The 24,004-nt window shown below is 37.5% G+C and overlaps 1 protein-coding gene across 1 annotated transcript in view; it reads right to left on the reverse strand.

Annotated features, from left to right (window-relative positions):
- Nucleotides 1–22,681, reverse strand: part of hdac7a (histone deacetylase 7a) — a 109,711-nt gene extending 87,030 nt beyond the window's left edge. The window contains 1 exon segment of the mRNA XM_048179532.1: nt 22,426–22,681. Within this exon segment, the coding sequence (XP_048035489.1) occupies nt 22,426–22,444 (19 nt within the window). The 5' untranslated portion in view covers nt 22,445–22,681.
- Between the last annotated feature and the right edge of the window lie 1,323 nt (nt 22,682–24,004).

Consider the following 24,004-nt stretch of genomic DNA (forward strand, 5'->3'; position numbering starts at 1 on the left):
TTACCCCCATTTATAAAAATAAACGTTTTAACATGTAGGAAAACTCACACTTATTTAAAAATAAAAAAGACATTAAATTCCCATTATAACCAGTAGGTGGCTGCCATTTCCACTCCCTTATATATATTTTCAATCGTTTTGCTTTTGAATTATTATTTAGACATTATGAATGATAATGTCGCCCTCAAATGTTAATCTGGAGCCTCGCAAACTTAAAATAAAGTAAATTAAGTCTATTTATTACCAAGGCATTTGTCAGTAATACAGTCAAAATGGGGGAAAATGTGAATAACTGCACTGCAGGTTGATTTAAGGTGTGCCCCTAAATTTTCTACTTTTCTACTAAAATTTTCAGTAAGGGGCTACAGTGCTACTAGTAAAAAAAGTTAGTCTGGAGCCCTGTGCTTCTCATCCGTGTTGGGCTTGTTTACATCAGAGTGTGCTCAGTTGTGTACAGTTGTGTTGTGCATTTTACCCAGTTGAGGAGAAAAGTATTCTTAAAATGCATTTAAAAAATCTAAATCATTCATAATAAATAATTATTTCAGTGCCCACGCTAACAATATCATGCATGTTCATCATCATGATATATCGTATTACCGTATACTGTCTAATTCTGACTATTAACTCATGTTTATGTTTACTCATGTTTGGAGGGGGATTAAAGGATTACAGAATTAAATTTGGGTAAACTCTTTCTTTAATAAGCAGGTTAAGGTGAAATATACATTATCATTTAAAATTTTGCACTCACTAAGTGTTTTGTTTGTCTTTTGTCTCCTCTACTCACCAAGGCTGCATATATTTTATCAAAAATACAGTAAAAATAGTAATATTGTGAAATATTATCACAATTTAAAATAACTGTTTTCTATGTGAATATATCTGAAAATGTAATTTATTCCTGTGATCAAAACTGAATTTGTGTATATAGTGTATATGCGCAGCTAATGCTCTGATGTTTACCCTACGACCGGCTTAACAGTGTTTCAAAGATGCTGTTAGCCATTATTCACTTTTCTCAATCCTCTTGCCGACAAACACAAACTTAAACTAGGGTTTCACACTAATGAGATCCTCTCTAACAGCCCAACACCGTAGTTAATCATAAACATGGTGTGTCCCTTCAATAAAAAAAAAACCATCCAATCATAAATATGTCAGTCCACACGGGATGCTGTGCTCGTGGTTTACATTTTGGGAGAAAAACATTTTAGTTAAGAAAAAAAAAGAGGACAGACTGAGGGAATTTGATTTAGAGCAGTTCCTCTCTGCTGGCTGAGTTTCACTGATTTCATGGCTGTCCTGTCAGGTGAGAAAACCACAGCAACACAGATGCATTCAGACTCTTCTTAGTGATGTTTTTCAACAATGATCAGTGAAATGTTCAACCATCTTTGATTGTGATATTCTTCATGGTGTTTGCTAAGCCAAGCATTGCTATACTATTGCTCAGGTGCACTGTGGTGATAAAACAAGCAAAAAATCCCACAGACTTACACAGATGGAGAACCAATCCAAATTTAGAGAACGGAATATCCTAGAGCCTATTCTAGAGCTATCCGTATAGCATTTATATATCATGTATATAGCAGCAATGTGCTAAAAATCATTTGAAATTTGGAACGCCTTAATGACTGCATAGTAATGACTTGGCAACCACCCAGAACACTCTAGGAACCATAAAGTAATCAGCTAACAATCATTTGGAATGCTTTAATGACTGTATATAGCAACACCCTGGAAACCACCCAGAACACCATGGCAACCATATAGCAATGTGCTGACAATCACTTGGAATGCCTTAATGACTGCGTAGCAACTCCATGGCAACCTAAGAACCATATAGCAATGTGCTAAAAATCATTTGGAATGCTTTAATGACTGAATATAACAATGCCCTAGCAACCTCACAAAACACCCTAGCAACCGTATAGCAATATGGTAACAATCACTTGGAACAGTTTAATGGCTGCTTAGGAACACCCTGGAAACCACCAGAACACCCTAGCACCTGAGCACCCAGCAATGTGCTGACAATCACTTGGAATGCCCTTAATGACTGCATATACCGATGGCCTGACAACCACCCAGAACACCCTAGCAACCATAACAATTGTTTGGAATGCCTTAATGTCAGTATATATTGATCCCCTAGCAACCGTATAGCAACGTGCTGACAATAACTTGGAGCAGTTTAATGGCTGCTTAGCAACACCCTGGAAACCACTCAGAACATCCTAGCAACGGCGTTGCAACATGTTGACAACCATTCAGAACTCCTTAATAAGTGCATAGCAACACCCTAGCATCATGATGGTTCTACAAGGACAAGCAGCAAATTTTCTCAAAGTCTCAGTAAGATATTTCTAAATTAAAAATATTTCATACAGTAAGATGAAGGTCAAACTTAAGTCACGTTTTTTATAACCCAGCTCCACAGTGTAATTATTACGTTATTGTTTGGGAGATCCAAGAGAACAAGGTTTGTTCCCCTATAGCTTAATACAGAAACAGCGTTCTCTCTTTCTTTCTCTTTCTCACAAACAACACAGTATTGGGAATCTGATGGCTGGGAATGCCAGCAAACTAGTCATATGAATCAACCAGATTTGATTACATCTCTGGCCTCAATGTGCTCTTTCAATTTCAGCTACACTACCTTCCTCTAAAATAACCACACACACACACACTCATTCAATGAAAGCATGGTAGTGTTCCTCTGCTAATGTGGCAGGTTTGATTGGGATGGGTGGTGTAATAATAGCACCCATTGATAAGCTTTAATCGGATTCTCTGTGGCATTTGGATAGACAGTAAAAGAGAGTCATGCACAGGCCCGGAGTCTGTTGTCTGGAAATGTCAGCAGTTACGACGGCTCTGTTCAACTCTCAACCTCCCTTTACCCTTTACTGCCTGAGTATAACATCAGCCCAATACCCCGATAATGATGAATATTTACATTTATGAATTTGGCAGATGATTTTATCACTTCAATTGCATTCAAGGTACACATTTTATCAGGTCATGCATTCCCTGGGAATCGAACCTGAACCATGTTTTATTGCTTTACTGTTTGAGCTGCAGGAATGCAAATGAGCAATTATGATATGTATTAAGAAGCAACTGTAGCTAAGGGCCTACATTGACACAATTTATTTCAAACAACTACAGTCACACACAACTGTTGCTACTCGCACTGCTCCGAGCGGGATTCGAACCAGTGTCACCGGCGCACTATTGTCAGTCGCCTCTTGAGGCCAGGGAAAGTGAGGTTTACCCGCACAGCTCTTCACTATAGCTTGCCTTCGTTACACACGAATATACAGTTTCCTGCTGTTGGCGCATACTTACCATCCTCCTGCCATTGCTTCTTTTCTTTGTTGTAAAAAACAGGTTTAATATTTATATATTACGGGTCCCAATTAGCAGACGACGAGCACATGAAACTTTGTGTGGTGCTGCTCATATTCAAGCAGTGAAAATGCCCCTTCCATCCCGCGCCCAAAACGGCGTCTGTGGATGTGAGTCTGAAGCAAGGACTGGTGGGATGATATTCTCCTGCAGCACTTCACAGACGATGAACGGAAAGAGAATTTTAGAATGAAAGGATAGTAATTTACAACACTATAGCCTATTTAACAACAACAGCTTGTTCAGAATGTCATACGTCACCACACATGCGCGGAACTTTCAATCCGATCAAGTGTTTACATATCATATGGGACAGATTATTAAAGGATTAGTTAATTTTCAATGCAAATTACCCCAAGCTTTACTCACCATTAAGCCATCCTAGATGTATATGACTTTCTTCTTTCTAATGAACACTATCGGAGGAATATAAATATCCTGACGCATCCGAGCTTTATAATGGCAGTGCACGAGACCAATGATTATGAAAGTGAAGAAAGTGCCTCCTAGGGTTGCCACCTTCAATACAGAAAAATAAGGGATGCCAGCCGCAGCGGGGGCCACACCCCTCGGGGCCACGATGACCACAGTCCCGATGGCGTGCCAGTGGTGGCATATCATAACTTAAAACATGTTTTCATAAAAATATTAAGATTGATACCAATGGACATTATAATAAGATATCTGCTATTGAAATCAGTGTGAACAGATGCAGTCAGTCTCTCACTATCACAACTTAAGTGGTCATATTGAATACACAGCTATGACAATAATAAACATAGGCCAAAAAAGTGTGACTGAGACCACAAAAAATAAGCTTTTGGAGGAACTTGTGAGATGTGAACCATATTTTATTAACTTATTAAATTAACAGATCCATAACTTAGTAATTATAGATTAAACAAATTGTAAATTGTCATTTGTTGTGAACAAAGATTTTAGCTAAAATATTTGTCATTGTTTGCAGTAACACCATCCAAACAGTGAAACCACACCTAAATAACTGGAAATGATATATATACAAACATTTCTTATTTAAGTAAAACACTTAACAACATTTTTATTATTGGTATGTAAATATATGTATGTATTTATTTATTCCATTTTTATATTGTCTATTGCTAATTCTATAGTATTGAATGATGCAATTATTTAAATTGGTTAAGCATAACAAATAGTTGTTTATTTTATTCACATAGGTACTATATTTTGATTAAATATGTATTAAATATATATCTCTTATCTCTTATTAAAGTAATGCTTATGTGTCTGACTGTACAAATTAACCTTAATAAACAAATCCTACCATAACATGATTAATGTACATTATTAACATTATTTCTTAATAGGCAGCATATGAAATCTAACGTTATCAATCAAAAACTTGAGGTGATAAAAAAAATAAAATAAAACATTACACTATCTGCCTCAGGAGAGAACCGGCGAGGCGGCGTCCCGCCCTCCTCTGACTCTGATTGGCCGTGATTCACGGCCCGTGAACCTGAAACAAACCAATCAAACCATGATGACAGCGAGTATTACCCAATCAGGGGCAGAATAGGACGTGTCTTCACACAATGCGGGTGGGATGATTTGCATGGGATGCTGCATAATATGGACCTATGTAAAATACGGGACAAATCGCGTCCCGTATTGATTTGATACGGGACGCGTCATTTTGGCTGTAAATACGGGACGATTCCGTATTTCACGGGACGGGTGGCAACCCTAGTGCCTCCATCCACATCCATCCATCATAAACATACTCCACACTGATCCAGGGGGTTAATAAAGGCCTTCTGAAGCGAAGTGATGTGTTTGTGTAAAAGAAAAAAAATATATATATATTTAACAAGTTATGAAGTAAAATATCTAGCTTCCCCCAGAACGCCTTTGGTATTCAACTTACAAAAAAAAAAAAGGAACTGGCGTCGTGTCAGTTAAGCTTTTTCCTTAAGTTGAATAGGGAAGCGTAGCATAAGCTTTTTGAACTATAAGAGTTTTACACTTTCTTCGGATGTGTCAGGATTTTTATTAATATTTCTCCAATTGTGATCATCAGAAAGAAGTAAGTCATATAACTACACCTAGGATGGCTTAAGGAGTAAAGCTTGGGCTAATATTCATTGGAAAGTGAACTAATCCTTTAAAGGCCTTAACTGTCACCTCCCTTTTTGAGCATAGATGTGAAAATGCACTATCCAAACTTAAAATGACTGTAATTCATGAATGCTTTGGAATACAGACCTAAAAATGAAGATGTAAAAAACATATAAAGTTTAAATTTACTGTAAAGCAAATGTACTGTACTAAAAATAGATTATTATAAAAACTGTTTTACATATATATATATATATATATATATATATATATATATATATATATATATATATTACAAAATAATTTGGACTCTAAATATTGCTATAAAATCAAATCCATATGTCAAACCAAGTTGTGTTCCAAATTTGAAGTTAAATCTATATCACAAAAACGGAGGTTTTGTTTAGGCGCTAAACCAAAAATAGCCACCGGATGACACCCACATTCCACTGAACTTTTTTTTCTTTTTTTAATGCGTTCTCCTCACAATTTAATAAATTTCTGTCACAATATCACTTCTATCACAAAACAGTCAACAAATATGAAACCTTGAATATCAGACCTTTCCGCGGCTATGTGATTTGTCAAGATTAAAAGTTTTGATTATAAAATAATGCAGTAAATTTTATAATATGAAACATGACAGCACTTACTAGAGGGAGGAGCCCATTAAAAGGTCTAAAGTAACATTTTCAAAATGATTTTAAAATGTTTTTCACATGATACTGATGTGTATAAGCTTTCAAATGATACCTAATTTATGATGATTAATAAAATATGTCATAGGAAAGAAGGCATTTTTTTTTATTTGTGTCATGTAAGAGATAAGAGATTGTGATGTTTTCTTTTATATGAAAGACACCTTAAATTTATAATTTAATACTGTTAATACTGGACTTTTGTTTAAATAATGTAACTTTAAAAAAAAATGCAATAATAGTAATTATTATTATTATTTCTTAATTTATTTTTAATTAGTTTTATATAAAATCCTTGTATAAAATAATTTAATTTATTTTATAATAAAATCCTATTTTATTTAAATTCTTTTCTTTTATATTTTATTTTATTTTATATGTTGTTAATTTTATTATGCTACTTGTGCTACATTTTTTAAAACTGCTTTGACCAACAGATGTATGTTTTTTCCTCATGCCAATAAGGAATACTACATTGAAATTGAATTGGGTCAGAAAGAGAGAGAGAGAAAGATGTGGGGTGTCACGGTTTGCCAGAAGGGTCTGTCCCTTAAGAACCCTGATGGAATTTGAAGAATGCTGGATAAGGAGAAAGAGTCCTGAGAGACAGAGAGAGAGACAGAGGGCAATGGGGCCAAAGAGCTAAGAGTGGGAGAGGTACTGAAAACAGAGAAAAAACAGATGGAACTGAAGGAAAAGAGATGGAGTGCAAGGAAAAGAGAGGGTGTGGAGAGAAAAGGAGAGTGTGTGTGATGGGAATCGGGATTATTAGGGAGGAGTATTTCAGGGTGGGGTGTGGAGCAGCGTTACACTTCAGATAATGTGACTCATACATGACTAAAGCAAGGCAAAGCAAACACAAACTACAGCACATTGTCTCTGACAGTTTACTTTGGCTTCAGGCTGAGACTGGCCTCCAGCCGCTAATTAAAAATCCCATGTCAGGAGTTTAAAAATGTACAAAAGCCTCGTGGGAGGTGCAGTATTCCAAGAATCTTGGAAGCGACTCAAGCTCTTTGAATTGAAGGATTTGGGACTGATTTCGGCACATTCATGGATTTCTGCTTTATTGGTTTTTCTTCAGTTGCATTGAAACCTGAAACCGTTTTTTTGGTTGCAAGCCCTGCAAAAAAAAACATGCATGGGAGAAGTGGTAAAGGTTAAACATAGAGCTGGGGAATCTTTTCATTCATAATGACTGCAGCGGTGACTCACATGAACACCACTTACCATGAGGTGCCACGTGACGTGATTTTACCGCTGTCGTGTGCATTTTACACAAATGCTGGTTCTGTCAATAGAAATACCTTATAGTGCATCAACATTTGATTCATTTATTATTATAGGCAAAGTTTACACTAAAATGAAACTTCTGCCATCGTTTACTCACCTATTCAAACCTGTATGATTTACTTTCTACATTCGCACACCAAAAAGAGATGTTTAGACAAATCTTCATGCTGCTCTTTTCCTTACAATGACACTTCATAATGATTTTCACTGAACAACAATAAAAACTGCAGTCTGACTCTGTTCGTCACATACGTAAATCTTTTGAGTGACTTCAGAATACTATATTTTTAGTGCCTTTTGTCCTTTTTGGAGCTTGACAACACCTTTTGGGTTTATATATGGGAAAGAGCAATGTGAACATTACTCTAAATATCTCCTTTTGTATTCAATGAAAAAAATAAACATTTTTGGTGAACTATCCCTTTAAAAGCTTCATAATAAATTCGTTTGGCTCTGTGTACTTGGCAGCAACAGTGTCTTTAAATATCCAGGAGTGGTTTAATTTCACACCCTTTTACACCCTGTTTTGTCTGATTTTTTACTTTCTCACAACTAGCTAAGTTGCAAAAAAACAGTGTGTGTGTGTGTGTATATACATATATATATATATATACATATATATAGGTACATATATATTTGAAGGTCAGAGATCAAAATGTGGCTGCTTTTTTCTAATGATCCTCAAACAAGCTGTTATCACATTATGATCCTTTAACTCAAATACTGAAGCTAATGAGTACAGTTGCACAACGTACACTTAAACAAACACACACATGGACTGTTATCGGTGATGCACAGGTCACTGCACTGGATTTCTGGTGCTGGAATTGATGGCTAACAGTCTCTCTTGCTCTCTTTTTAAATAAACAATAATGCACAATGCATATAGACAAAAAACAGCAGGAAGATGAGGTGAGAAGAGCGACATATGAAGTGTTTCCACGCTCTCTTTCCAGTGTTTTTGGGTATGTGGGTAAGTGTGGGCAGCTCAAAGCGTACCGTTGCAGTGCTGAGAGTTCAGTTACTGCTGCTGCTGCTGGAAACCATTTCATATGTGACGATCACCTACATCAGAGACCCCCAGCACATCAATACAACAGTCTTTACTCAATTACAGCATGGAACATAGCAGGGACGGGCGAGGGGCTTTTCAAGAAAAATACACTCAAACAGTCCAACTTCATTTACATATAGTATGTATATATGTGTATATGTGTGTGTATATATGCTATTGTTCACCCAAAAATGAAAATTCTGTCATTAATTACTCACCCTCATGTCTTTCCAAACACCAAACCTGTAAGACTTTTGTTCATCTTCAGAACACAAATGAAGATGTTTTTGATGAAATCTGAGAGCTTTCTGTCCCTCCATTGACAGCTACACAACTGAAACTCTGATGCTTCAAAAAGTTCATAAAGAGATTGTAAAACTAATCCATATGAATGGAGCAGTTTAGTCCAAATTTTCTGAAGAGACACATTAAGTTTATATGATGAATAGATTAAATTTAGGCTTTTATTCACAGGTAAACATTCATCAGCTAAGTTGTGGTAAACGGAAGCTCGATCATGTTTGTCTGACGCATCCAAGAAGCAGGAGGTTCATTCTCGTTACACAGCACGTTTGAGTTTCCACAAGAACCAGTGAGGTTAATTTTCGTGTTATGCAGCCCGTTTGAGCTTCAGCAAGAACCAATGAGGTTCATTCTCATGTTACGCAGCATGTTTGAGCTTCCGCAAGAACCAATGAGGTTCATTCTCATGTTACGCAGCATGTTTGAGCTTCCGCAAGAACCAATGAGGTTCATTCTTGTGTGTTACTCAGCATTTGAGCTTCTGGAAGAACCAATGAGGTTCATTCTTGTGTGTTACACAGAACGTTTGAGCTTCTGGAAGAACCAATGAGGTTCATTCTCATGTTATGCAGCATGTTTGAGCTTCCTCAAGAACCAGTAAGGTTCATTCTCATGTTACACAGCATGTTTGAGCTTCTGGAAGAACCAATGAGGTTCATTCTTGTGTGTTACACAGAACATTTGAGCTTCTGGAAGAACCAATGAGGTTCATTCTCGTGTGTTACACAGAACATTTGAGCTTCTGGAAGAACCAATGAGGTTCATTCTTGTGTGTTACGCAGCAAGTTTGAGCTTCCACAAGAACCAATGAGGTTCATTCTTGTGTGTTACGCAGAACGTTTGAGCTTCTGGAAGAACCAATGAGGTTCATTCTTGTGTGTTACGCAGAACATTTGAGCTTCTGGAAGAACCAATGAGGTTCATTCTTGTGTGTTACGCAGCCCGCTTGAGCTTCTGGAAGAACCAATGAGGTTCATTCTTGTGTGTTACGCAGAACGTTTGAGCTTCTGGAAGAACCAATGAGGTTCATTCTTGTGTGTTACGCAGCCCGTTTGAGCTTCCACAAGAAACAATGAGGTTGATTCTTGTGTTACGCAGCATGTTTGAGGTTCCACAAGAACTAGTGAGGTTCATTCTTGTGTTACGCAGCATGTTTGAGGTTCCGCAAGAACCATTGAGGTTCATTCTTGTGTTACGCAGCGTGTTTGAGGTTCCACAAGAACCAATTAGGTTCATTCTTGTGTTACGCAGCGTGTTTGAGGTTCCACAAGAACCAGTGAGGTTCATTCTTGTGTTACGCAGCATGTTTGAGGTTCCACAAGAACCAATGAGGTTCATTCTTGTGTGTTACGCAGAACGTTTGAGCTTCTGGAAGAACCAATGAGGTTCATTCTTGTGTGTTACGCAGAACATTTGAGCTTCTGGAAGAACCAATGAGGTTCATTCTTGTGTTACGCAGCATGTTTGAGGTTCCACAAGAACCAGTGAGGTTCATTCTTGTGTTACACAGCATGTTTGAGGGTCCACAAGAACCAGTGAGGTTCATTCTTGTGTTACACAGCATGTTTGAGGTTCCACAAGAACCAGTGAGGTTCATTCTTGTGTTACGCAGCATGTTCGAGGTTCCACAAGAACCAGTGAGGTTCATTCTTGTGTTACACAGCATGTTTGAGGTTCCACAAGAACCAGTGAGGTTCATTCTTGTGTTACACAGCATGTTTGAGGTTCCACAAGAACCAGTGAGGTTTATTCTTGTGTTACACAGCATGTTTGAGGTTCCACAAGAACCAATGAGGTTCATTCTTGTGTTACGCAGCATGTTTGAGGTTCCACAAGAACCAATGAGGTTCATTCTTGTGTCTTGCGCAGCACGTTTGAGCTTCTACAAGAACCAGTGAGGTTCATTCTCATGTTATTCAGCATGAATGAGCTTCTGCAAGAACCAATGTGGTTCATTCTCGTGTTACACAGCATGTTTGAGGTTCCACAAGAACCACTGAGGTTCATTCTTGTGTTATGCAGCACATTTGAGCTTCTGGAAGAACCAATGAGGTTCATTCTTGTGTGTTACGCAGCCCGTTTGAGCTTCCACAAGAAACAATGAGGTTGATTCTTGTGTTACGCAGCATGTTTGAGGTTCCACAAGAACTAGTGAGGTTCATTCTTGTGTTACGCAGCATGTTTGAGGTTCCGCAAGAACCATTGAGGTTCATTCTTGTGTTACGCAGCGTGTTTGAGGTTCCACAAGAACCAATTAGGTTCATTCTTGTGTTACGCAGCGTGTTTGAGGTTCCACAAGAACCAGTGAGGTTCATTCTTGTGTTACGCAGCATGTTTGAGGTTCCACAAGAACCAATGAGGTTCATTCTTGTGTGTTACGCAGCACGTTTGAGCTTCTGGAAAGACCAATTAGGTTCATTCTTGTGTTACGCAGCACATTTGAGCTTCTACAAGAACCAATGAGGTTCATTCTCGTGTTATTCAGCATGTATGAGCTTCTGCAAGAACCAATGTGGTTCATTCTTGTGTTACGCAGCACGTTTGAGCTTCCACAAAACCAATTAGGTTCGTTTTGGTAAAGCTTATATTACACTTTTCACAAAAATGAGTTACTTGAGCAGTAAAGTTGTCTAAATTGTCCTTATTTATTGTTTATTGTTAAAGTTTTTTTTGTCTAAAGGGACATGGTGATAGAAAAAATATATTTCAATGCTTTTGTTTGCAAAAGTTTTGTGTTCCCCCGAGAAACTTTGCATTCAAAAGCAAAACTTTTGCGTTTGCTCGCAAAGAACAAAAATATTTTGTGAGTGAATGCAAACTTGCTTGGGGGAACGCAAGAGAACACAAAAGCACTGACATATAATTTTTCCTCCCATCTCATTTTTTCTTCTTTAACCAAGTCCTTTTAGGGGCTCCATAAGATTGTATCCTAAACCATCTACCTCTACATTAATCTAAATTAACTGGTTTTATTATCAAAAATATTATATTTTTAATATTTGATTTATTATATTTTTAATATTATATATTATATCTTCATAAGGTGTCCCCTGAATGTGTCTGTGAAGTTTCACTTTATTTTAGCTCAAAATACTAGAATATTGGCCCATAGATTTTTTTTTATGACCACATCATTATTAAAGATGCCGTAGATTTTTCAAAAGATAACTGCCTATTTTGTGAAGTTTCAGGATTTTTTTTTATTCATTTTTTTAACTGCCTATTTTGGGGCATCATTAAATATGCACCGATTCAGTGCGCGGCCCCTTTAAATTCTCGTGCTTCCCACCCCAGAGCTCGCAACTGCCTTAAACAGCATAAACAAAGTTCACACAGTTAATATAACCCTCAAAATGGATCTTTACAAAGTGTTCGTCATGCAGCATAACCGATTATGTAAGTATAGTATTTATTTGGATGTTTACATTTGATTCTGAATGAGTTTGATGGTGCTCCGTGGCTAACGGGCTAATGCTACACTGTTGGAGAGATTTATAAAGAATGAAGATGTGTTTATGCATTATATAGACTGCAAGTGTTTAAAAAATGAAAATAACGACAGTCTTGTCTCCGTGAATAGAGTAAGAAACGATGGTAGCTTTAACCACATTTAACAGTACATTAGCAACATGCTAATGAAACATTTAGAAAGACAATTTATAAATATCACTAAAAATATCATGATATCATGGATCATGTCAGTTATTATTGCTCCATCTGCCATTTTTCGCTATTGTCCTTGCTTGCTTACCTAGTCTGATGATTCTACTGTGCACAGATCCAGACATTAATACTGGCTACCCTTGTGTAATGCCTTGAACATGAGCTGGCATATGCAAATATTGGGGGCGTACATATTAATGATCCCGACTGTTACGTAACAGTCGGTGTTATGTTGAGATTCGCCTGTTCTTCTGAGGTCTTTTAAATAAATGAGATTTATATAAGAAGGAGGAAACAATGGTGTTTGAGACTCACTGTAGCCTATGTCATTTCCATGTACTGAACTCTTGTTATTCAACTATGCCAAGGTAAATTCAATTTTCCATTCTATGGCACCTTTAAACCTACCCAGTACTTAAACTTAACAACTACCTTACTAACTATTAATGAGGAGTTTATTGAGGGAAAAGACGTAGTTAATAGTTTATATGTGTTCCCTATACTAAAGTGTTGCCTCTTTTTTTTTTTTTTTCAGTAATACAATTAAAATTAGAGTCTATGTTAAATTAAAGTCACCAAAATCCATGTAAAATAAAATAAATAAAATAAACACACTTATACCCAAAAGACTAAACTTAAGAGATTAATAATACATTCACTTAACTTGTATTGAACCCAGGACACTTCTTTAACTGCCAGATAGTGCTTGAGGAAGTAAAGAAGTATTATGTCTTTCTTTGAGAGATGCAGTTTCTTAAATTCCCTAAAATCATCTCTAGACAGATTTACAGAAAGCTTTCAGACAGATATAAATATGGGAACCTCTAGGTTAGAATGAGGAACTCCACAAAAAGACTAAATTCAGGGAAATGACAGAGGTTTTCTCAAATAAAGTGTGGTAACTGGATTTACAGCAAAATGAGTCCATAAATCATTGGAATATGAAAACACACTGAAAGACAGGTATAATTCACTTTTTGCCCTAATAAAACTGGTCAAATAAAAGCAAGTATGATGGGAAAAAACTGCCACCATAAACGCATTCATATGGCTTTATGAGGCACAGACTTTCCTGAGTGGAAACTGTAGTGAGATTTCAGTTTACAGTGCAATATGGATGGCGAAAGAGCTCAAACTGACACTGGGTAATTCCCAGTAAGCTTTGAGGTGGACGGGCTGTACCGCTGCTGACAACATTTGACATCATTCGACAGCGGGCCCACCTTTTTCAACAACAACAATCCTGAAAAGGTGGGTGGAAGAGGTGGAAAGGACTGCTAAAAATAAACCCGGGCTGTGTCTGTACTCGTCTTCGCTCTTTTTCGTCCTCTCTCGCTAACGCTCATCAGTTCCTTTCAGTGGTTATACTGTGAAGTCGTCCCTGCCTTATTTCACTACTGAAATCTGTCACACCCAGGAAAAACACCTAGTAGCTGATGAGCTTGAAATCATTAGTCAAGCCAAACAATAGATCAGTGAAAGGTCAGCCTTACATTGATATGGTTTCAACCAGGTTCCACTGATTCATTAAAGCTTAAAATTTTAAATGTGTGAATTCTAGATTCAAAATTATTAATTATTATTAGTATTAGTATTAGTAGTATTACTATTACTATTTTTTTCTTCTAGAATTCAAAAATTGGGAGCCACCAAATTTCATTTGATAATGAAATGTGATTTTTGTAACACGTTTGTGCCTTGATGTAACTTTTTTTCTCTCGACCTTTTTAACCAAATAAAAGGTTCTTCAGTTTATACTGTCTCTTTGAAGCATTTTTGTCTGTATAAATAAGGTTTTCAGTTTGGCTATGGTTCTCTCTTTTTTTAGTATCATTGATCTACTTTTTATTATTTTTTGTTTATATATATATATATATATATATATATATATATATATATATATATATATATATATAGTTTATTTATTTATTTATAATTTAACATTTATTTAGTTTTAGTTATTTTAGTAATTCAACTCAAATTTAAGGAAAATAAGAAATGTTGCCTTGGCAAGTAGCTGAGATAAAATAACAAGGGTTTTTTATATATTTTATTTCAGTTAATGTTTATTTCTAGTAATGAACATGTTTTTTAGTTACTGATATTAACCCTCTCTGAAAATGAAAAAAATCACTTTCGTAAGTAATTTGTAAGTCACTTTAGGTAAATTAATGTATAAAAGAAAAATGTTGTTGATGTTACACTGTAGGTTTTTCTGATCAGTGGATAATAGATGATTTTTAATTAGATAATAACAGTCTGCAGAACTTAAATCTTTCTCCTACGACCTCAGATGGTAATTTTTTATTTTAAAAGTTAAGTAAGCCATTTTACTTCTGCTGAGTGCTACTTTTCAGGAAATGGAAAAAAAACACTAGACTTAAAGGATGACCTATAGTAATAATTTATGAAAAAAAAAAAAAAGAGAGAGATAGCAATATGGAGATACAAAGTTTCTGCCTGATATGTGAATATGTACAACCATTTAAAGGGTTAGTTCACCCAAAAATGAAAATTCTGTCATTAATTATTCTCCCTCATGTCGTTCTAAACCCATAAGACTTTCGGAACACAAATCTGATCTTTTTGATGAAATCTGAGAGCTTTTGACATTGACAGTCTACGCAAATGAAACTTTGACAAAAAGTTCATAAAGAGATTGTAAAACTAATCCATATGAATTGAGTGGTTTAGTCCAAATTTTCTGAAGAGACACGATCGCTTTATATGATGAACAGACTGATTTAGGCTTTTATTCACATATAAACATTCATCAACTCGCACATCAGTAAACGGAAGCTCAAGCATGTTTGCTTGACACATGCGAGAACCTATGAGGTTCATTCGTGTGTTGCGCAGCACATTTGAGCTTCAGCAAGAGGTTTGTTCTTGTACGTCATTCAGGTTCGGTTGAGCTTCTGTTTATGTTTGCTGATCAATGTTTATATGTGAATAAAAGCCTAAAATCAATCTGTTCATCATATAAAGCGGTCGTGTCTCTTCAGAAAATTTGGACTAAACTGCTCAGTTTATATGGATTAGTTTTACGATCTCTTGATGAACTTTTTGAAGTGTCATATATATTAAAAATATCTTCATTTGTGTTCCAAAGATGAAAGAAAGTCTTACGGGTTTGAAACGACACAAGGGTGAGTAATTAATGACAGAATTTCCATTTTTGGGTGAACTATCCCTTTAACACCAGGCATGTGAAATCTCTTAATACCTTTCAAAAAATGTTTGCAAAATGATGTCAGGGACTTTCAGTCCAGTAGCCTTATGAATGTGTGTCCAACTTGAAAATACATTTATAATGTCTTTGCGCATGAGAATGCAGGCGTGCAGTGGAACTCAGAATGAACAGTGTGTTAAGATTGTGACACAATGGAATCCTCGATGGCTTTACACGTCAGTTTCAGTAGTTCTCTTGTGCGAGACAGTGGCGCATGATGATACACAGCAGCGGGTATATAGACCCTCGAAGTGCATGAGTAACACAAGAGAGTTCCTGTCATGCTCTGAGTCAAATCCAGGAACCGCATGAAAACAGTCAACCCTCCAACTCAGAGATGAATGAAAAAGAATTACAGGTAAAAGCATGGACAGGTCAGAAAAAATACTACCTGTGGACCAGAAGAAAAAGAAATGGTGTGAGGTGGGTGGTAGAGGTCTGTTTCAGTTTTAATACCAAACCTAAATCATTCACTTCATTTCATTTATTTTCCAGTCAGTGGAAATTCTCACAGTTCTGTGCAAAAAAATGTCATTTTTAAGTATTTACAAAAAAAAAAAAATTATAATGTATTTTTTATTAACCCCAAACAAACCTGCGGTTACACATGAAAAACTGACTCATACCTGGTATGAAAGCTTGAAAGTTAGCTTGTAAGTTACAAGACTGTTTGTGCAACAAAAACATGATTTGTTATGATTTCACAGCATGTTCAGCTGCAAACATGAATCAGCTACAGTAAGGACTTCATTGGAAATTATTTATTAATAACTGGCTGTCCTGATGTGTGTTTTTCCAGGAAATGTTTGGACTGCCATCAGCAGGTTTTCCCATACTGTAATAGACATTTGTTTAGTGACTGATAAGGACGCGCAAAACATAATAACGTCCTCTAATTGAGAGATAAAAAGCGAGATGATGTTGACAACTGAGATGTTTACTGGACAAGTAAATTTGCACTTATGAGAAATGTAATTGCTTCTGAGATTTAGTTAATACTTTGTCCTTCAGAGAATTTAAAATATCAAGTTAGACAACTCTTGATGTACAATAAGTACAGTGCTTTTGGCTTAGTTGACTCTGATTATTTGGTGTTGGACGAATCTGATGAAATATTATTTGTATTCATATTGATTATGTTTTGATGGGAAATCTGGAGGAGAAATACATACATTAAAACAAATACAATGATCAATGTACACCATGTGCACACAATATAAAGAATAAAACACTACTGCATCACAAAAGGTCACCAGGTCACTGGATAAAAGAACAGTCATAATAGAAATAATTATTCAGCACGTACTTCCTGTGGTAACAACATATCCTGAAAGATAATGGCGGAAACAAATACCTAATGCTCAACAGGAAACTGATCGAAGGCAAACCACCACATGCTCGACAAGTATTTCATGTGAACTGAGTGTATCATTTTGTGGTTTGAAAGTATAACACAGTCAAGAGGCTTTTCCATCCACTTATTATAGACATTTCCTATTTATTCAATACACTGAAGTCACCAGAGGAGGGCATCAAACACATGACCACATCTGAGAGGAACCTTCGCTACGACTCTATAAACAAAGTACTCATGTGGATAATCCCAAAATTGTTGAGGACAAAAATAGTTTTCTCATATCCTGCTCAGTATGGAGCTGCACTATCATGCCATGCATGGAAGATATTTTTCCACGTCTCAAGCAATATGTCCAAGCAGCTTGTGTAAGTGATCACAGCTGATGAATTCCAAGTGCTCTAAAAGGTTAGAAACTTTTCTGTGCCACCTACTGATGCCTTTACATTCCATATAAACAGTTTCATGAAATAAAATCCTGTCTGACATGACAAGAAAACAGTATCACTCCACTTCAAGACCCTTCAAATATTTGTTTATAAAGTCATGCAGACAGGATCTTCTGGGCTGTTAACACTGATGGTGTGGACATGTGGCGTGTCTGGGAATGGAGAGGTTTAAAGATCAATCTTTGTCTGAAGGGATGTGCAGTCAGGTGACCCCCTCACCCCTCTTGACCGCAGGCCTCTGGGAGAACATGTTGCTGAGTGCTGCTTGGAGATCAGATTTCCTGTGACCCATTTCCAGGGTTGACTATATTAATTAGTGCTCTTGCCAAAGCAAGCATCTCTAGAACTTTTGCTCATAGGGGTTTTCAAGCAATCAGATTTCGCCAAACTGGGAGAAAGAATGTAATAAAGGCTTGAGAGTGGGCTGTGTCCGAAATCGCCCCCTATACCCTTAAATAGGGCACTATTTCAGGGGACAGCCATTTGTAGTGGATGTTATTGAGTGCATTAATTCAATCCTATAATGCACAGCAATAACAAGTGTACATCTAAATGTTCAATGGCTAGCGAATACCCACAATGCACTGTGAGAGTCACGTGCTGAATGAATTCCCGCATCTCTCCAGAAGATGCCGCTGATGGCTGAATCATCCATCCATCCATCTATTTTCCAAACCGCAGGTCCAATGTGGGTACAGTGTAATATCATACAGGTATAAATTCCTTTTTAGTTGATTATTAAATTGTTTAATTAAGATTTATGCATGCTAGTTTCCATGACAGAGTTCAAGATCAATTTTTTTAATTACTACTGGAGCTGCCAGTTTGCTAAGTTTTAAATAATTATTAAACAGCAAAACAAACTATGCAAAAGCGGCAGCCCTTCCGGCGCACCAAGTGTCTGAATTCATTCACTCGTCTTCATTCACTCCTTCAAGTGAACTATATTAGTGGAGTAATGTAGTGAATGAGGGTATAGGGGGTGATTTTGGACACAGCCTGGGATTTTTGACATGGGTCAGTAAGCAACTATCCAGACCACCCTAGCAACCACTTAGTAATGCCTTACAAACCACCAAGAACACTCTAACAACCACTTAACAACACCCTAGAAAACATCAAGAACACCCTAGTGACCACTTAAGAATACACTAGAAACAACTTAGCAACACCCACCTAGACCCCCTAGCAACCACTTAGCAACACCCTAACAACCACTTAACACATCAGCAACACTTAGCAACACTGTAGCCTCCACCCAGAACACATGGCACCCACCCATAACAGCCAAGCAACCACTTATTTACACCCTAACAACCACCCATAATACCCTAGAAACTTCTTAGCAATGCCTTAGCAACCACCATGAACACCCTACCAACCATTTGGCAACAACATAGCAGCCACCCAGAATACCCTAGCAACCACTTAGCAACACCTTATTATCCAACACCTAGAACACTAACAAACATCTAGAAAAGCCTAGTAACAATTTAGAAATACCTAGCAACACTTAGAAATGCCCTAACAGCCACTTAGCAATGTCCTAACAACCCCCAAGCAACAAACTAGAATGCCTAGCAACCTCTTAACACCCTGACAACTACTTAGCAAAGCCCTAGCATCAACCAAAAAACCACCCTCAACACCCTAGAAACCACTTAGCAACGACTTAAAAAGCACCCAGAATACCTTTGTTATTTGTTATTTGTTAATACCATTGTTTATTATTTGCACAAACAGGTAGTCCCACCCCAAACTTATCCGCCTCCAGTTTTCTGATTGGCTAATGTGTGTCAGATTGTTTTTGGCTGTTTACAGAATAATATCTCAATACACCTATTTCATACAGTATCTGTCTGGAAGGCATTCCAAAATACATAGTTTGCAGCCATTTTATAGTTTTTAAAAGTAACCTGTCATGAACGTCTAAGCTGAAAGTATCTTTGATAGCGAGCGAAGGCTTGTGGTACTATCACAGAGAGGCACAATATCACTCTCCAGAACATTCTCTTTCACTGTTCCTTGCTGGTGGAATGATCTTCCTGCTTTCATCCGGAATGCAGAATCCCTGGCAATATTCAAAGGACAGCTGAAAACTCATCTCTTTCGTGAGCAATTAACCTCACCCTAAAAAAAAAAAAAAAAAAACCTATCTTTCATTACCTATCCTTTGACTTCCTTTAATCCCTCTCAATGTCTGAAACTTGTATTGTGAGCACTTTTTTTGTCTATTTGCCTCGTCATGATGACTCGCTTGTTGTATTCCTCACTTGTAAGTCGCTTTGGATAAAAGCGTCTGCCAAATGAATAAATGTAAATGTAAATATCAAGAGCGATATCAGTTTGCAGCCTATGGCAGCCCAGACGGACCGGCAGTTCAGTATATTGATGATCCGAGGGCAGCCCTCAACAGGACAGTTATATTCCCAGTGGATGAGAGGATGGATAAAGGACAAGTCTGTGGCTGAACAGAGAGCGACTCTTCCTGCTCAGGACAGGAAAAGCTACCGCTACTCAGTCTTATCACTAATAGCACAGGCGCTCCTGAGAGACAGGGCAGCAGCAGAGAGCGGATAATGAGAGGAAGAAGGTTTTAAATCCCTGTGTAAATGAATACCCCTCAAAACTGGGAATTTCAGGCCACTCGAGAGAAGCTTGAATGCTCTAAAAAAAACAGACTGGACAAAGAGCAAATCTGACTTGAGTTTCATATTAGTTTAAAAGCTACCGGGTATCTCGCAATTGTGTCAAGCGCTTCAGGGACGCGTCCAGCTTATGACATGCTATTCATTGACTACTTCAGCAGAAACTGTGCAGCATGAATAACCAGAGCTTCTCTCTTTAAAGTTCAAAACTAAAGACTTCAACATATTACATGTTTACTTCCTAATTTCGAAGTTAAAATGGGCATATCACATAGACAAAAGTGAGCAGCCATGAGATTTTGGGGAAACCGACGTCTGCATCAGTCTGTGGGACTAATGCATCACAAGGCTGGCCACAAGGCCACTTCCTCATGGATGTGAGAAGAGGGCATTTCCACTCAAATCTCCAACATTAGCCTTGCTATGTCCACAAAAACTATTAAATCTTTGAGACGACTCTCAATGAATCCATTTTTCAGTTTCAGTGAATAAGCTTCTTGTTACTAAGTCCATGACGAGGCAAAACTATCTTGGCAAATTTTGACTATTCAATCACTCATTCCAGTTTAGTTCCCTTTTATTAGGTAAAACCTGGTTAAACAGCCTGATGACATTGAAGTGAAATATTTAAACTTCTAAAGAAGTTAAAGAAGAACCAAAAACCAATACACCCATCTGAAGAACCTAAAATGACCCTTACAGTCAATTCAAGAACCCTTAAAAAATAATCATTGATAAGAAGAAACTAAGGGTGTGTTCACACTTGTAGTTCGGAAAATGTAATGAAAAATTAGTCCTGTTCCACTTAGCATTCAGATTGCCATTTTTATCACCAAACCAAAAGACACCGAACCTAAAGGCATAGGGCACATGCGTTCACAACATGATGGTCAGCTTTTATGAGGTATTGCCTATTTTGAGACAGAACTTACCGAACATCCAAAACAATGCTGTGTGCTGGTCTAAATGTGCTCGTTGTATGTGCATATCCTACTTATGATGGTATTTTGACCAGCTGACAACTCGTGAAGAGATCATGAAATGTGTAAAGGAGTCAAAACAGTGGCAGGAATCCCTCCGTCTCATACATAAACAAAGATCTGCTGCGAGGAGACGTGGTTCTGATTCCTATACCGAACTGTGATGGGCAACATCACGACTATGACGAGAAAAAACAGGTATGCTTGAGCATTCTGTCCTTTTTAGGGTCTCATCTTCCTGTTTTTAGTTCATTTACATTTCTTTGGTCCGTGTAGTGTACATATATCATTCAAACCGCACCAGCGCTCGTTTGGAAGCGGACCGAGACCCATCTTTTCAGCGGTCTCAGTCCATTTGTTTAGTGTGCACCAGGGTTCAAACTTGTTGAAATGAACCGCACTAACATAGCGATCGCACCAGGGTTTGTTTTAATTGAACCAAACATGCCAAGTGTGAACACACCCTAAGGAACAATTGAAGAAACTTGTGTACAAGGCAGCAGACATCTAATCTTATTCCACCCACCTAGAACATACACACACCATCCCTTCCCATCACTTTTCCCCCCTTTCCTCTTCCTGAACCTAAAATATTACAAACATCACACCATCATGTTAAAATCGCCAGAGAATTGCCTTGTCTAACATTTAGAAACATCTCTCGTTTTCCCTTTTCTAAGTCATGGGACTGTTGTTTGTCCTAGACTGACACAGATGCACATATGCCGTCTGACTCACTTCAGCTCTGGGTGGGTCTGTTTCCAATTTTCGCACCCCTCCACCCATAAAAAGAGAAGTTACCTCCAAAAACAACAAAACAAGTGAAGAGTTTACCGCTAAAAGTTCCCCTCCTTATAAGACGCACGCACACACACATATTAAGGCGGCTAACAAAAGCCACTCTCCCTGAAACTCTTATCAGCGCTTTCCTTCCCCTCTGCGCTAGAGCGTGGGAGCGTGGAGCCAGAGCTCGGAGGAGAAAACCTGCACCCGCAAACAACAGGAGGAAGCCAGTAATCCGAGTCGAGGCACTCCGAATGATTCCAGAGAGCGGGGGAAGAAAGACAGCCTGAGAAACCCTGAGAGAAAAGGCTTGCATGGGACAGAGATGTCACAAAACTTGACGAAACCTGGGGGAAAAGTTCTAGTGACCTGAGGCGAGCGCTTAATGAAGCTTCCTGTCAAATGAAACGATAGCTGAAGAAAGAGAGAGAGAGATCTTAAAACAGACACTTACCAGCAAGTCGAGTGTTCATGCAGTGTGTAGGGCTCTACAGTGTCTCTATGTCCATAATCAAAAAGTCACTGAGATTGTCTCAAGGTGTCCAACCAGCGCAGCCAGTGTCCACAACAAAAGACATGAAGGAGCGAACATGGGAGGGCAGGAATATCAAGGCTCTTAGTGAAACAGCCTCTTTCTGTTTCCTCTGTTCATTCAGATTCTACTTACACTAAGTTGGCAATGCCTTTTTGCGGGAATGACTCGTTTCAGGATTCCCAAATGTCTGAAGCTGCAAGCGGTGGAAGAAAAGGAGAGGAAAAGAGAGTGTGTGTGTGTGTGTGTGTGTTTGGTGCTGAAGGGAGGGCTGGGGGTTAGGGGAGGTGGGAGGGACGCGCTCTAAGGAGGCCGGGGCCATCTATGCCAGACAATAGCAGGAAAATGAACATCACACGCTAATAAGCAACAATTATTCGAAAGTACTAATAACAAAAATAAGGAATGAAATAACAACAGAATGAATGTTGTTTTTGCACTTATTTTGGAAGATTTAGACATTAGTCAAACCTTTTTAAGTATTAAAGGAAAATTTTACATTATAAAAAAAATTCTGTCCTCATTATTTCCTTCCAAACTGTGTAGTGTTATTCATTTTGTGGAAATAATTCAAACCTCCAAAAGGGCTAAAAATAAAATGAAAATAAAATAAAAAAGGAACCAAAAAATAATCTTCCAACGAAGAACATAATTTACTGCTGAAGCTCTGAATTCTCATTCATAATTGTGACATATTTAACTTCTTTGATGGCAAAACTGCATGTGCTCTTGCTTGGGTCGTAAACAGATAGGAGCAGTTTTTGTTGGAGAGCTACAGTGGAGAGGAAAATTCCCTGAATAATGACTTAAATTTCAGCACCATTTCACTTCTGCAGACTTAGAAAATATAGTGCCTCTCACACACAAATCATTCATAGCTTTCGGATAAAAGTCCAATATAAAAAAAGTATCAAATCCCACATACGACCCAAACTTGCATCATTACGAAATGTTATTACCAAACTTTTGGTCTAGCCTGAGGAAGTTTGAATAAAAGTTTGATATATATATATAGTGTATAGGGATTAATACATATATTTTTTCTTGAGTTTTCGAGATACACTCCTGTAAGATAACCAGTTTTTTGTTTGTGTTTCCTGCAAAGGTTCCTGATTATTAAACATGTAAATCACACAGAACAGCAACCATTTTAGTGACAACTTAGCTTAAAGGTGCAATATGTAAGATTTTTGCAGTAAAATATCCAAAAACCACTAGGCCAGTGTTATATATTTTGTTCACTTGAGTACTTACAATATCCCAGATGTTTTCAACTATTTGTAAATCGTGAGAAAATTGCAATTTTAACCAAGGCTCCGGGACGTGTGAGGAGTCACCTGTCAATTGCGTCATACCCACGTTACCCTCGGTTTCCGGTTTTATTTTGTAGAAACCATGGAAACACCAAAGACGCTTTAACATATTACATGTTTTAATAGGCAAGGGAACAACTGTTTGGTTACATTTATAGACAGAAAACTAATTATTGTTATATAGCTCA

The sequence above is a fragment of the Megalobrama amblycephala genome, unplaced genomic scaffold (genome assembly GCF_018812025.1).
Source record: "Megalobrama amblycephala isolate DHTTF-2021 unplaced genomic scaffold, ASM1881202v1 scaffold230, whole genome shotgun sequence".
In the NCBI taxonomy this organism is placed as follows: Eukaryota; Metazoa; Chordata; class Actinopteri; order Cypriniformes; family Xenocyprididae; genus Megalobrama; species Megalobrama amblycephala.